Source organism: Centropristis striata, chromosome 23, assembly GCF_030273125.1.
Source record: "Centropristis striata isolate RG_2023a ecotype Rhode Island chromosome 23, C.striata_1.0, whole genome shotgun sequence".
Taxonomy (NCBI): Eukaryota; Metazoa; Chordata; class Actinopteri; order Perciformes; family Serranidae; genus Centropristis; species Centropristis striata.
This window is the reverse complement of record NC_081539.1, coordinates 24,428,822-24,445,691: the sequence shown is the minus strand read 5'-3', so window position 1 is coordinate 24,445,691 and position 16,870 is coordinate 24,428,822. Positions and strand designations below refer to the sequence as shown.

The 16,870-nt window shown below is 37.4% G+C and overlaps 1 protein-coding gene across 2 annotated transcripts in view; it reads right to left on the bottom strand.

Annotated features, from left to right (window-relative positions):
- Positions 1-13,790: 13,790 nt before the first annotated feature.
- The window catches only part of nrp1a (neuropilin 1a), an 84,348-nt gene continuing 81,268 nt past the window's right edge, over positions 13,791-16,870 (bottom strand). For both annotated transcript variants that reach the window (XM_059326790.1, XM_059326791.1), the window contains exon 18: positions 13,791-16,700. In XM_059326790.1, the coding sequence (XP_059182773.1) occupies positions 16,414-16,700 (287 nt within the window). In that variant the 3' untranslated portion in view covers positions 13,791-16,413. The remainder of the gene's footprint in view (positions 16,701-16,870) is intronic.

Below are 16,870 nucleotides of genomic sequence, written 5' to 3'. Positions count from 1 at the left end.
AAATGACCAAAAAAGAAAAGAGATTAACAGTGAGTCAGTGACAGGAAGTGGATGTGATAAGGATAAAGGCTGTAGCACAGCATATCCAACAAGCACTCAGAGCAGAGGAGACTCACTGTATGTGAGCCAGATGTAGACTTCACGGAAATGAACTTCATCTGATTAAACGTCTGTCTCCTGGCTTCACCATCTGATCTCCTCCAACTTACACTTAGTGGAATGTAAAAACTGTAAAGTGACTGGAACATCACCTTTACACATGAAACCGTATATAATGTATCTGTTTCTCCTTGTGTTATCAAGATTATGAGAGATTAAATCATTCATTAAGTTTATATGTAGACTGTATATCTTAATCATGAAGAAGTCAGTGTCAGTGTTTATACACTACAGGCCAAAAGTTTGGAAGCAAGATCAAATTTGTACAATAAAAGATCAGTTTCATTGCTATACTTTGCAACAAAATAAACATGATTATTATATAAAGAGTCACTTATTAGGACACATTTTTACTATAATTATCTTTGGGTTTTTATTGCTTAGACTTTGTGTATCCTTCTTTCCTTAATGTATAAATCTGTACTCTTGTTTCTTTACTCAGCTGCTTCAATTTGATCCATTTCTGTGGTAGTTTGTCAGAGATATGAACACAGTTGAGATTTATTGGGGTTTTTGGATCCAAACTCTCAAAAGCCACAAAAGAAAAGAAAAAACTGTGATTGTTTTTTACTTTTGCACTGAAGTTGTGACTCTTCCAAATCTTCTCAACCCTAAAACTAAGCCCTTATTTTCTTTTGTCAGCATTTATTCAGCAATGTTCTGGTAACATCAATGTATACCTAAAGGTCAATGGAGGAAAATGATTCAATTCAATAAAAGTCTGATCATGTAGTAAACACATCCAAAGAATCCAGACTGGATTTTAAGCCATTGTGAACAGAAAATGTAAGTTGCTTCCAAACTTTTGGCCTGTAGTGTTCATGTTATGTATGTATATATAGTGTTGATGTATATGCAGTTTAATACATATTCGTACTTCTGTGGTTTCTGGAGCCTCCCTGTGGTCTTTTTTGGTCACTGCATAAAAACAGAGACTCATTTCCCCAAAATGCAACTACAGTTTATTCATACTTTCTTGCAGTGGTGTGAAAAGTATTCAGATCCTTTACTTCAGTAAAAGTACTAATGCCACACTGTGAAGTTACTTCACTACAAGTAAAAGTCCTGCATTCAAAACTTACTGAAATAAAAGTACAAAAGCATCAGTATCAAAATGTACTTAAAGAATTAAAACTAAAAGTACTTGTTATGCAGAATGGACCCACTCAGATTGTTTTACATATCCAAAATATATTATTGTATCGTTATAATTATTGATGCATTTATGTATGCAGTGTTCTAATTTTGTATTTGTATTTATTTATTTATTTGCACCCTAAGAAAAGACAATTACAAAAAACAGAAATGAGACAAGAATAATAAATGCGGGAGAGGTTAAAAAACGCTATATGGGCTCATAAAAAGCACCTCCCCAAGAAATATACAACAATGAGAGAAAGCAACAAAAAATAAAGCAATACAAGTGCCATTTTATAGCACACACACAAAAAAGTCGGAAATAAAAACATGTGTATAAATGTAAAATAATTGCATTTGAGTGTATGAGTGCATGTATAAGAGGTAATGATCCAATGACAACTAGACTGGAAAAGAAACTATTAGGAGTCTTGATTTAACAGGTAAGCTTCCAGTCTTAACTTAAAATCATTGAGGGATGAAGATTATTTAACTACATGAATATGATAATTCCTGCTGTATGGAGCCTCTGTAAGCAAAATAAAACTGAGTCTGTGTAGATGAAGTTTATCAGTGTGTCTTGTGTTGTAAGAATGGACTGGATTTTCTCAAGGTAGGGCTAATTTTAACTTCTTAATATACTGTTGTGAGGTTTAAAAATGTCTAATTGCTTTAAATTGATCATGTTTTTGTTCAATCGGCTGTGGCTCAGTTGGTAGAGTTGGTTGGCCTCTCTAACCGAAGGGTTGGTGGTTCGATCCCTGACCGTCACAGCCTACATGTCAAAGTATCCTTGAGCAAGATACTGAACCCCAAATTGCTCCCGATGCTGCGTTCATCGGTGTGTGAATGAATTCCCAATGGTGGCAGGTGGGACCATTTAGGGTAGCCTCTGCCACCAGTATGAATGTGTGTGTGAAAGGGTGAATGAGTGCAGTCTGTAGTGTAAAGTGCTTTGAGTGGTCGCAAAAGCGACTAGAAAAATGCTATATAAGTGCAGTACCATTTACCTCTCGACCTCGACCTGAAAAATAACTAAAGCTAAATGAAGTAGAAGTATAAAGTTATATTAAATTAAATTCCTCAAGTACCTTAAAATTGTACTTAGGTACAGTACTTTAGTAAATGTGCTTATTAACACTCACCGCTCCTTTCTTGTTTTTCCTTTAATAGCGTCTTGACTTCCTGTCATTAAGATCAGACTCTGAAGAAACATGTTACTTTCTTGACAATATAATACCAGGGCTTTTTTTAAACTGCAAGCAAATATGACATATTAATAAAAAGAAAAAGAACAAAGAACAAATTCAACTAACACCATTAACAAAAGCTCTGCTGTATAAAGTCTCCCAGTCATGACAGGATGACAGTGAGACAGATGGACAATAACAGGAGCCTGAAAACATTCATTGTGTTATTTTCACCCTGTGCTGTGTCACATGACACCATGTTGTCTGCTAACCCTTTGATGCACAACATATAAACACCTTCTAATACACAACATGGGTCCAAAATGACCTGCATTCATTCCCCATGTTATTTCATGGCTGTGTGTTTGAATATCTGTTTTTATTTTTTATTACAACAGAACATTATTTCCACTTTTCCTTTCATACTTTATTCAGAAAAATTTGATTATTACATCAAGTTTACACACATGGATCAAAAATGACCTTGTGCATTAGAAGCGTAGTGATACAAAAAGTGATACACTTAATTAACAATTTGAGTATATGTGTAACTAGGTTTGTCTTATTTTTTAAGTTTTACATTAAAAGAGTTGTTAGAACCACTAGATTACATTGGAAAATCACACATTTTAACATTTGAGACTTATTAGAGCCACCAAATAATAATTTCCATTGGAAAAACACCAATTTAGCAAAATAGGATAGTTAATATTTGTGTCTTCTTTGTCAGGTTTTAAATTGGTGATTGGTGAATTAATGACAACATATAAAACACCTTCTACATGGGTCTAAAATGACCTTGTGCATTAGAAGCGTAGCGGGGAAAAAAAGGGTTTTATTCAAAAAGTAAGAAATGAAAACAAAAAATTAGAATGTATGATGATCAAAAACAAGTTATTTGAGGAAAACCTGCAATACTGAATGATGTAATTAATTTATTGCAAATGTATAGAATATAAAAACTTGTTGTGCATCAAAGGGTTAAAAAGGCCTGTTTACTGTGTTAGTATTGGTTACTATGCTTTGTTCATTTCATCTGGTAACTATAATTAGTCTAATAAATACCTTCTGAAATCTTTTCATTATTGTTGATATACGATGAATAAGAAAACACTGGTTGACCAAACTATAGATGACATGTACTTCCTTATGTGTCATGAGAACTGTTAATCATTTATCAAACTACCTGCCCTGTAAGTGGGAGAAATATGAAATTAATTTAGTGATGTGGAACTACTCACTATACATCCATAACATATTTGTACTAAAGTTACTCCACTGAGCCATCCAGTGGTCAAATGGAGAAACTACACTGCAGTCAGTGTAAAATACTCCATTACAAGTAAACGTCTTGTTTTCATATGTAAAAAAAACAAAAAAAAAACCAACCTTTTCAAACACATATATTAAAGTTTTTCTCAGTTGCTTTGGTGCATTTAAACATTTACACAACAGTTAGTTGAACCTCCACAACATTTAGTCATTTGTGCTCATCATAGTAACAGTTTCTCCTTACAACACATTATAAATGTTTTTAGACATGCATTAATTGCTTTCATACAACTCTCTGCTGTTTTATAACTTTATCATTGCTCATGTCATGTCGGTCAAAATTAACTATACTTGTGAATGCTGAATAGTCATTCCATATATAACTAATAGTCATCATTTCATTGCTTGAGTCATTACATGCAAAAATGTTGAACTAGTTGTCAAAATGTGTCAAGCTAATTTGATAAAAAAAATTAAAAATCTTTATTTTTTACTGAAAATGTCTCTGGAATTGAATAATTTCTCTCAGGGGAACCTCAGCTTTCACTGATGAGAAGGGTTGTGTGAAGCATTAGTTGAACCAATGATAAGCCACTTCTCTACAATCACTCAGAGCTGAATCCATAAACCATAAACACTTTACAACATATATGAACCAGCAGGACATAGTGTGGAGCATTTCTACAACACTGTGACACTGGACTGTCACAGCTCGACCCAAAGGGACGTCATGTTTGTTGTAAATAAGGGTGCTTTTTCCTTTTGCACAATGCTGTAAACAAATTAGGATTGCAAAGAGCATATGCAGTAAAAATATGAAACATACAAATTCAGTGCATTGTACTCAGTTACCTCACTAAATACAGTAATGTGTAACTTTACTGTAGTTTTCAAATGGTTGTGTAAATAATATATAGTCTGTCTGGAGCATTTTCAGGTAGTGTCACCAAGATCTGACTTTTTAGCATTGAAAACATTTCCAGAGTAAACTGTCATAATAATCTTGTTCATAAACATGGTGTCAGGACTTTTCATCTTGATGTCACTGACACTTTCATTGACATGAATACTTGCTTTTGAGGAATGAGCTATGATCCATTTTGCTTTTACAGGTTATCAACTAGGTTTTGCAGTTTTTACTAATTGTTTTGAGAAATGCATTAACTGTTGTGCAAATGTAAAGAGTGATGTGAGAAATGCACCAAAGCGACTGAGAAAAACTGTATTATTGTTATTATTATTATTATTATTGTGGGATGTCCACTGTAACAGTATGAGGCTTCATGGTCAAAGTGAGGAAAAGCCAGTGCATGAGCCTGAACCCCGACAGTGAGACTTTAGAAGGGGCAACCACAGATATTACAACTGTCTGCTTGTATTTCTTGAAAAGAAATGAAATGAAATGAAATGAAAATGTTTCAAAGATATCAGGCCAGAATGGAACCAGGTCTGTGCAAGTCTAAATCATATGATAGCAAAAGGTTGAAAGTCCGGTCCATTTCTGGGAAATCTTAGCAGGTTTGCTCTTTGAGAATAAGAATCTATGAATTATATTGAATTAAAATGTCCCTATCATGGTCCCTATGGGAGTTTTCTGCTCCCTTAACTCCTCCCCCTGCACTCACTCCTCCTGCTCATTCAGCTACACACCTGAAACTCATTCAGCTCCACACCTGAAGCTCATTACTACCCCTCTATTTAAGACTGTCAGTTCCTCTGCCTCATTGCCAGATCTTAGAACTCCTGCCTGCTCTATATCCAGCATTTGATTACTCGTTGTTTTTTTTGTTTTTTTGACCTTTGCCTGCTGCCTGTTATCGACCTGCCTGATGTATCTGTACCTTTGCCTGGAGCTTTGCTTTTGTCTTAAGTAAAGCCTCCTTTGCTTAACTTCTGCCTGTGATTCTGCATTTGGGTCCGCCCTGATCCGTAACAGTCCCATGTAGTACATAGATATATGCTAAATGGATCATTTGATTGGAAATGGCTAAACTTCATCTGAAATATCAGCTCCGAAGTCTTTACTTCATTGCTCACTGAAATGTTCAGAGGAGGTGCCACCCTTTGAGTTGCACTGCACAATCTAGATGTCGACATCCACGAGAGTCTCCATCTAAAAGTTCCTCAATCCAACCACCTAACTCTAAAAGTTGGATGAAAATAAAATGCTGTTTAATAGACTTTCATATGCACCTCAAAATATGTGAAAACATTTTTTTTTTAGAACCTGGTCTCACAGGAATCTGTGAAATAGCCACGGATTCCCTTAACGCAAAATCCGTGGAATAGCCACGGAATAACTCAAATTTTCATGAAACTGACACAGATTTTGCTACAATGCAAGTTAATGACAGTCATATCCCGTGGCTATTCCATGGATATTATTTCCTATTGGTTTGTTCCAAGTCACGTGACTTTCAAGGTCCCGGCGGTCAGAATAAAAAACATGGCGGACAGTACTCTTTTTAGTGAAAAAAATCAATATTTTGACTTAGTTTCTGCATAAAAATGGATTTTGATCACATTTCTAGCGAGAAATATATATTTTATTTTCGCAATATTCACTCAATGTACATAATCACTTTGTATGTTGGAATAGCAACGGGATATGACTGTCATTAACTTGCATTGTAGCGAAATCCGTGTCAGTTTCACGGAAATTTGAGTGATTCCGTGGCTATTCCACTGATTTTGAGTTAAGCAAATCCATGGCTATTTCACGGATTCCTGTGAAATAGCTAGGGCTGTCACAATCATTTCATGGCTATAAGATGATGCAGATATGTCGAGAGCTTGTGGTGTCTTTTTTTTTTTTTTTTCGAAAAATAGTTAATGTGCCAATCTGGAGATGGAAACGATTTTTGAGAATAAGTTCTGATGTAATGAACATTTACCTCACATGACTGATCAGCTGTTTCCATTCTCACATTAAAGAAGCCCAATTGAATCTAATTCCTGAAGACATATTTTCTCTCATGGGTGGCCAAAGTTGTCCGATGAGCAACCAGTTTTTTTCCCCCTCTTGCTCAATCTCTTCTTCTTCTACTGTTTACTGACGGATTAGCCTACAACAATACATTACATTGCCATTTTCTGACAAAAGTATGTTTTTACAGCTTCATTTATTCAATCTAAACCAGTTGAGGAAAACAGAAAATAAATCCAAATTTTGCTTCTAACACGGCTATCGTGCCCTGACCAATCAGAGCATGAAGACACAAGCACTAAAATGGGGCGTTTATGATAGAAGTATTGAATACAGGTACATTTAAAATGACAGTACGAGAAAAATAAAGATTTGTTGGAACATTAAATCATGTAAACATGTTCTAAAAGAAACCCAAAACACAACTATGAACCTGAAAATGAGCACAGTATGTCCCCTTTAATCAGTGATAATCCAGTGGTAACAATTTTTTGCTATAATATGTATATGTTCTAGTGTATATCCAGTCAACATCAATGACAATACCTAAGCAGTTTATTTAAACAGCTGAATGTATCATTTTATTTGAATTCTTTGATTGTTCTTTAGAACACTTTATGTACTTATGTACCAGAAATAAATGATTAATGCTGTGGCTCTTGTATGCTTGGCTAATTAATTAAGTCAGTGTGAGTGTTGCTGTGAAAGATCCTTGGTTCAAACAGTTTTAGAAGCGATAAAAAGGATCTAGTGGGGTTGCTGGGTTACAAATCTCTTGCGGTTAATTGTGTGTGAAGAGTATACAGCCAAATGATGTTACCAGTCTAATTTGCTTGTTTATGATAATGGGTGCTAAGAATTGCTGCTATTTATCCAAGATGTGCTAATGTTTAAAGACATTAAACAGCACAGATAATTGCTAATATTCTTATTTTTGTCCCACATTAGGAACTATAATTTAAACTAGAAAATTTCTAAAGAAATTTTGATTGTGTGCTTGCCTCTGGCCCTTGATTCTCGTTGATTAAATCAGCAGTTAAACAGGGACTCTGTCAGAGTTCACAGACACCTCATACAAGTTTCTAGGACAAACGGTTCATTAGTTAGTAAAAAGGGGCGTGGCTAATCAAAAGGGGCGGGGTCATCAACCACCAATTAAACAGGAACTCTATGCGGAGTAATCTGACACCCAGTGGCGGTTCTAGACCAGTTTTACTGTGGGGGCCAAACAGGGGCCAGTGTTTAATCAGAGGGCCACATTAGCACATTAACAAATGGCAAAGATGATATTTAAGCATTCAAAATCTTTATTTCAGCTCATTTAAACATCTCATTTAAGTATATTTGGAAGATACAAATACATTGATTTAAATAATGTGACTCACCAATAATAAATGTAACATTCTGGGTTCCTTTTGTGTACAATGAGATATTGTTAGAACAAAAAAAAGGTTTAAGAAATTGTTCCATTGTTCATTGTTATAATTTGATCATTTTATTATTCATTTGACACAGGGGCCACAGCAGGGGGGGGGTTCTTTAGTAGCTAAGCAATAGGCGGCCAGGTGGAGTTGACCAATCAGAGCAGAGCAATCAACTGAAATTAACTGCTGGTGGAGACAGTTCCGCCACAGTGAGCAGGCAGAGGTGGACTATAGCGTCATAATTGAGTCATTGTTTGATCTTCGCGCACATATTCAGCAACCGAGTGAAGCAGATTCTCCCGCGTCCTCACTCGCGATGGAGCTCTGATCGCACGGAGCGAGGACTTTTGACACATTGGGGGCGGGGCCAAGGCTGACCCCGGGCCTCTTATGATTGGTCCTTTTCCAGCCCTCCACGTGGGTGCCTTTTCAGTTAACTGCTGACAGCTGGTAGCGGCGGCATCATCTAAACAACAACGGTTGTTTCATGACGTTCACGACCACAACTCTACGCTTCATCAGTGGTAATAAAAAGGTTAAAAAATGCTGTTTCTTCTCTGCTTCATTATTTGTCCAAAATCTGTGAGATTCTGTTCAATGAGGGGGGGTCACAGACAACATGCATGTTAAATTTGGGGTTGCGACTCAAAAAGGTTGAGAACTGGTCCAGGGTATGGTAAATTACACAGCTATCTTTTTTTGCTGAGTATTTAAAGAAGAAAGTCAATGAATGCCAGATTCCTATTAGCTGAACAAGGGAGAGTTGACTGGGGTGTGGATTTTGAACATTAAAATATAGACTCAAATAAAGCAGACAATTTTTATGGCAGATTGCCACACAACATGGGCTACTGCAAGCAAAAGTGGCCCAAATCTGTTTTGTTTTTTTGCTTATATGTATCTGTTTTTGTTGTGTTTTGTACAGTATGCAGCACAGATCACATGGAATACAATTTTTTTTCAAATCAGAATTGGGTCTCTTTGTGATCCTAATGCAATGTTTTCCAATGCGACCTCAGGCTGAACAGTCATGTCGCATTTCACAGTGGTCACAATTCAGGACTGTAAGTTCACACGCAGTCTGATATGAACCACATTTATTAAATAATGTAGTTATGGCCATGAGCTGTCCCATCAACTATAGCACATGACACAGAAATGCAGTGCCGCCCACCTTCCTACAAGTGCTGATTGCACTTAGATTTTATGAAAAGGCAGCTTTTTAAATCAGACAACAGCATAAGTGTCCCTTACGGAAGCCCTAAATGGCCATGCATTCATATATTTTTTTCCGGAGATAACAAGATAATTACCTCGTTATTATCTCGTTATCTCAAGACAGTGGTTTTCCAGAGATAATGAGAGAATTTTCTCGAGATCTGTAGTCCAGACGCGTAGCCAGTAATGGGCCTACTCACTGCTTACTCACTGGCCCACCCAGCCAAGTTTCATAAAAACATATTTCTCACAATGGCTGGCAGCTTAATCTTAAACAGTACAAGTTAACACTGGCGTGAGACAACAGAAAGTCTAAAGGCCGGTGTTGTGTCCTTACTGGTTTCCACACTAACTGGTTGCCATAGGCTATGATCTGCGCATTTTCTGTTACGCTTGAGCTGTCCGTGGTACTGAAACCACTTGCTGTTAATGTGAGAATTCTGTCTGATGCAGGCCTATGTTATGCTGTGCGTTGACACCTTATCTACCGTTTAATACTGTAAGAAATAAAGCACGAAAATCATAAAAATCTAAGTGCAATCAGCACTTGTAGGAAGGTGGGTGGCACTGCATTTCTGTGTCATGCGCTATAGTTGAGCCGCAAATATAACGACCACCCATGTCCGACTGGTCCCTCCTCCGCCCTACATCATCATAAACAACACAACGCAGAGTTCCAGGGTGTGGAGAGGCTCATCCCACATGGGCTGGGTTACAAATACAATTATACATTTATTTCCTTTCTTACACACATGTTTATATTTTTTTGTAACAAAATATGTTTTTATCATACTTGGCTGGGTGGGCCAGTGAGTAAAATGGGCGGGCCCTTTACTGGCTACGTGTCTGGACTACAGATCTCCAGAAAATCATCTTGTTATCTCGAGAAAACGAATGAAATTAACTTGTGATCATGAGAAAAAAATATATGAATGCATGGCCGTTTAGGGCTTCCGTAGGTCCCTGGCCCTCCACCTAATAAGGTAAGATATCTATCTACCCACCCTAGAAGAAGCAGCAAAAACTATGTAAGACAACCTGTTATTGTCTAGGGCAGGGATTCCCAAAGTGTGGTGCATGCACCCCTGGGGGCGTGCGAGCTGCTACTTGGGGGTGCGCAAGATGAAAAATGTAATGGCGGTCTGATAATTACACAATTACATTTTTTTCCCCCACACAATAAAGAAGTGTAAATAAACATTTCCTTTGTAAAATGTAAAATCAAAAACTGTAATTATAAATAAATGCAGGCCATTCAAAATGCACTTCATCTTAAAATAAAGCATAGAAGAAGTTATCTTCTTCCATTTTTCCAACCTGTGTTATGATGACGGGTTGTTTAGCTCCACGCTCATTTAAACTTGCTGCAATTTTTGTTCAACGCGGCTCAAAATATTATAACATTTTCCCAACTTATCTGCTTTCTGCCTCTGATCCTGAGCCTGTCATCATCCTATTTGCTCTTAAAAGTGTAAGCTTGCGCATAACTTTGTTGCATTATATTGAAACTGTGTTCAGGTTAATTCAAATGCGAAATCTTCCTGCGTTTTTAATATGGGAGCCAATGAGGCTGTTGGTGCGTGTTGGTGGATCATCTGTATGTCCTACGCCCAAACTATAACTCTGACAGCTTTACCAGAGGATTGTGAGTAAGAAGACAAATTTTCCTACGTTTCTATGTATAAATTATTTCTGTAGAGTGGAATTTGCGGCCTGGAGCGCAGTTTTCAAATTTATTTTTTGACAATTCTTTTTTATCTCCCTCTACACTCTGTGTGATGACCTCATACATTGGGGGGATTTTTTTGACGTGTTTTTGCCCAATAATTTGAAAACCGTTTGTCGAAACCCTTAGAAAAGTCATAGCACACTTGTCATGGGTGAGCTGGTTGATTTGATACCTTTTTTGTGTATGTGTGGCCAAAACTCTGGGAGGAGTTGTCGACTAAAAACACTACGGAAGAAACATAAAAATAAGCCCACGGAATAACAATTAGTGTGCTTTTGCAAGCAAGCACACAAAATTAAACTATAAAATGAATTCAGGCTCATATTCACCCATACGCAAAGTCATTTCCTGTTAATGTCCTGCCAAAATAACACACCAATACTTTAGGATGTAGCCTCAACTCCTTGGATGATAAATAAATCAATGAAAATGAAGACTAAACCTAATTTCTGCTAATGATAGAGCAAAAAGAAACAGAGTGGAGCTCACATCAGCTTGTCATTAGTGGTCAGTACCCGCCCTTCGCTGCTTGCCATGATTTTCACCGCTGTTTACTACTCTAATAAGTGGAGAGCCCTCATATTAGACACTTCACTGGAGTTGTTTCCATCTGCTCTGAGATCAGGGCATAAATATTCACCATTTATTACTCAGTGTCGGAGTAAATTAGTTAATCAGCTGCATTTTCTCTGCTATCAAATCTACCACAACAACTTAATTGCACTGTAATTGATGAATAACCAAATAAATGATCAACTTCCTACATATGAAGTTGCCTTTCATTAGAGCAGTTGCTGAGGCAAAGACTAGATAAAACACTCTGGTTTACATTACTGTCTTGCTGTAATGCTTTCACAGAACTTTGATGAAAAAAACAGATGTTCCTTCAAAGAGCTGCTTGTGAGGCTGCTGGTTAACCCTTTACACCACGGTTGTGATAGCCCTAAGATGCAAGTGAGGGGGAAAAAAAACAATTTTCTGAGTCTGATCTAAATTGTTTTCTCTCCTGTGTTTGTGACTTTAGAACATGAAAACAAGAAAGAGTTTGGTCAGGGGAAAACATCTGTACGTGTCTATTCATTTTGCCCTGCTAAAGTGAGTTTGATCAAAATTGTTTTCTCTCCCGTTTGTAAGAATTAAGAACCGGGGAAAATAAATGTTTTTGCAAGGTTTTAGTATAATTGAGAGTCCCTGAATTTATTTATTTTTCATAATTTTTGCAGGTGTATACACTGTATATACAGTCATGAATAAAATAAACGGTTTTCTTGTTTTCTGCAGATGTTTTATCAGTCTGTGGTGGTACTGTGTTGTTTTATGCTGCAGTCTGCTGGGGAGGCAGCATCACATACAGAGATGAAGGCGGTTGGACAGACTGGTCTAAAGAGCTGGTTCTGTGGTTGGAGCCAGGTTGGACACACTGGAGGAGGTGAAGGAGAGATGACCTGTCAACATGTTCCAGGCCATCCTGAAATACCCAGATCATCTTCTACACAAAACCTTTATGGACCAAAAAAACAACAGTAGACGGCTCCTCTCTATCTCTGCTTCAGGATGATGAGATACAAAAGATCCTTCTCTCTAACAGAGATAACAGAGTTACTGAATTTGCCCTCGGGGATAAATAAACTAATTTTGATTTGATAATAACCAAGATAATTATCAATAAAACCATGGAAAATGTCTAGATATCAGCTCTAAAATTAAACTCTTATGAGCTATTTTTGTTGTTATCATTATATTTGTCCAAGCAAATGTACCTTTAGTTGTACCAGGCATTAAAATGAACAAGGATGGTCTAATATTTTTATCCATGACTATATATAAATGATGAAACATCTAAATGTTAAAATGCACACAACATACGTACCTTGTATTTAGAGTGCACAGATCAATGCAAACTTATCTAGAAAAAAACACGAATACCTTTAGTCCAGGGGTAGGCAACCTGAGGCTCCGTTGCTGTGACAACAAAGTTATATGAAATAAGACAGTCATTTTTTTTACATTTTAATGTTAATTTATCGTTGGCGTAGGCCCAAAGCAATTTAAACTCTTCAGTTATAAAAATATGTCACTTTTCTATGACATTAAATTTTTTTAAACATTTTAGTTAACTAAATTGCTGACCAAAGTCCACGGCCCGGCGCCTTAAACTTTAAATATTGCCAACTTCAAGTCTAGTTTTGAGTTACTGCATTCTGACAAAATCATATTAATAAATGCTAATTATGACCTTCTAGAGATGCTGGTAGGCTAATTGATGGTAAAATTGGTAAGCTGTTTTATCTTCATTTTAAGGCTAAAATTAAGATTTGTGGCTCCATTAGAACATTTATTCTCTTTTTTTGGCCAACTGTGGCTCTTTTGTTAGTAAAGGTTGCCCTGCTTTAGTCCTAATTAAAATATGAGAACCTATTATTTAGAACCTATTTCTATACAGTATGTGTAGAACATGAGGTTGTCATGCTTCAGCCTCTTGTGGCCAAAATGAGCAAGAAAAATGTATCCTTTTTTCACTTGACAAAACTTTTTACCCACCTTTATCACAGATAAAAATGTAATTTGGCCAAACCTCTAAGTCATAAACACAGGAGAGAAAACAATTTAGATAAGACTGAGAAAATAGATCACCTGAAGTTTTTTCTCTCACTTGCCTCTCAGAACTTCCGAATAGATCTCAGTGGAATAGGTAAAAAGTTAAAGTTTCCAATTCTGCATCACAACACAAATAATCCTTTTTAAGGCCTTGCTGTTTATTCATTTTTTCTACAACAGCAAATTACAGAAGCAGTATTGAAAATAAAAGTCTTATTTTCTTGTTCTTGTAAAAAAAAAAAATCTGCACAAAATTTTAATGACAGTACAAAACGAAGCGTTAATATGCCATGTAAATGGAGGGGGAGGGACATTACTGTTGGAAAATCTTTTATGCCTTTTTCGATAATGAAAACATCTCAATATTTTTACATTTCAGAATTATATCACATAATCTGAAACTATATTTATATATATTTATATATATATATAAAAAGAAATGAACACGTGTTTTTTGTGTTTTTGACTTTCTTCTGTTTTTTTTGCAAATGAACGCTATAAACACATAAACCTCTTAAATATATTTATCAGTGCAACATTGTTTGTTTTGAGTCCACGCTACAGTATCCTTTTTCTCTAGTTTCGCTGGAGCTACAGTCCCCCGCAGCTGTGAGCGCAGACGGAAAGGTGGAGAGAGGAGTGGGAGGTCAAATCTGAAATGAACAAGCTGAGGATGTGTTCACCACGGCACGACATACAAAGCACACAGATGTAAAAGACGTCACCCTTCTCAGGATCAAGTTTTTGATTGTTTGATAGTGGTGCGGAAAAAACACCAAGTCCCATGGGCCCTTGTGTCCTGATACTGTCACTCTCACAAGGAGTTCACACAGAGTCCTTGTCCCATCCATCCGTCTGCAAACAAGAGTCTCAGTAGAGATTCCAAGAGTTCACATTGAGGTGACATTTGCACTTCTTTTAAGCTTAAAAAGAGATAAAAAAGACCATCATACATTTCTGTTCTCTACAAGCGTCCTACCGTCCCCCTCCTGATTTTCTCTCCGATAGGACAAGCAAGTAGTCAGTTCTTTTGTGAGTGATGACCATTGGTGATCTTATAGTATTTTGTGTGTTAAGTGAGACCCCCAGTGAACAAGAAGGGGGGAAACCATCCTTTGGTAAAGCCACGGAGGGGAGGCCAGGTGACCTGATTCAGGTGGCGCCGTTCGATCCCCCGCTGTACCAGTGTCCCGCCCTAATGACATCAGCTCTGACATCACAACGTTATGGCTGCTACACGTGAAACACGTAAAAACTCTTTGCGTTCCAAGAGGCCTTAAGCTACAATACAGCATGTGAACAATACAAACTGGGTTTTTTTTATTTTATCATGAGACAAATGTGTCTGGCTAAAGTAATGATAGCACCATTCTTCAGTTAGTGTGTTTACCCCTCTTTTTAATAGGCTCCTATCATGAGGGAATCAGTAACAAAGTGCATTCAAGCTGCATTGTCCAGAGAGCACTTCTTGAGTGAACAATCCACAGTGACGTTTGGAGGTGACAAGCTAAAGCAAAACTATGATGATCGTTGTTTTTTTGGTATGCTGGCAGACATTTAACATATTTTACCACCTCCTCTGCCATCAACATGAGCATGTTTTATGTGAAAAATGTTCCGGTGACCAGTCGAACTCACAGCAGAGATATGGTGAAGATATTTGTTGAGAAAGAGTTCAGAATGTCAGCTGTTTTTTTTGTTACCTTTTGATTCATTCGTCCTTCGGTGGTTCAGTGGGTGTTTTGACGACAGATGGCTTGAATGCACATTGAAATCGCCGTATTATCACACAGACATTACTCATCTGAGCAAAGTAATCTAAAATTAAAATTCCATAACACTGCACCTTCCACAAAACAGTCAGAAGATTGTATTTACACACACACAAACCCGTGAAAAAAGGGATACTGCAGCTTTTTTCCTTTTTACTTTCTTTAAAAAGGGCAATAAAATATATTAAAACTTATTTACAGTGTGTGGTTTTTCGACAGAAAACAACAAAAACAAAAACAAAGCGCTGTGATAGACTGTTGTCCTGTTCTGCAGGTATTTATACGATAATGTTCCCCTGTTTCCTGTCATCATAACTTAAGCCAAGTACAGTAAAAAACACCCAGATCAACAGAGGAGGCCAACCAAAATGTACTAAAGGCACTGTCAGAACCATACATTGCCATGAATGGGACCCTCACTTTAGAGTGATAGAGGTCAAAGGGGAAAGGGTACATGTTTCAGGGTCATGGGTTATGGGCACACCCTGTATGCCTCACCACGGGGCAAATCTACAGTTTTGCCGGATATGGTTCATTTAGGATTTTGATACGTCTCTTTCAAAACTTCAAATAAACAACAGCCTTCATGAACTGATAATAAAAAAAAAAATCTTCCCAGAAAACGATAAATACTTTAAACATTATTAATAAATTGGTCTCAACACCAGCATCCGATTGTAAAAATGAATGAAAATCAAAATAGAAAATTAAAATATCATCTAAATCATCTGTACATATTTTTTTCTGTATTTTATTTGTACACAGTGTCCCCTACTGGTAGGTTCTTTTTACTGCAGCTCCTGAGAAAAGCGTGGATCAGTCCAAACCTCCCATTGGTTCCTGAACCTGACCCTCATCCAGCGAGTTGAGGGTGTTGGCAGTCCTTTGAGCCTGCCTACTCGTGGATATACGAGAGGATATGCCAGTCTTGTGCAGGCTCTGCGAGCTCTGCACGTCATAAAGTCACAAGAATTCACTCAGTCCCAGCTCACGCCTCTGAGTATGAGCTCTGTACATTGAGTTTGTCCTTCTTTAGCTTCACACCATCCACTAGCTCAAAGTTATAGTTCTCCAGGGCTGATAAGTTCCTGTCCGACATGCCTCCGTGTGAGCAGGCGCAGTACAAGACCACGCCGCAGATGGCACCCAGGAAGACCCCCAGGGCAGACATGGCGATGATGGTGATGAGGATGGGGTCGAGCGTCTTCAGCATGTTGCCTGCTCCACTAATCTGATTGGTCTCCACAAAGTCTGGGTATTCAGTGATTTCCTCAACTGGAGGGAAAAGACAAGCAGAAGAGGAGAATGAGATGTGAGGTACAACATAACAAGTAGTTCTCAACCTTTTTCATCAGAGAAACCCCATAGCCCTGTCAGACAAACTCACACACCCTTCATAGTGTTGTGTCATGACTGTTCTAAATGTGGACTGTTCATTTTTTATA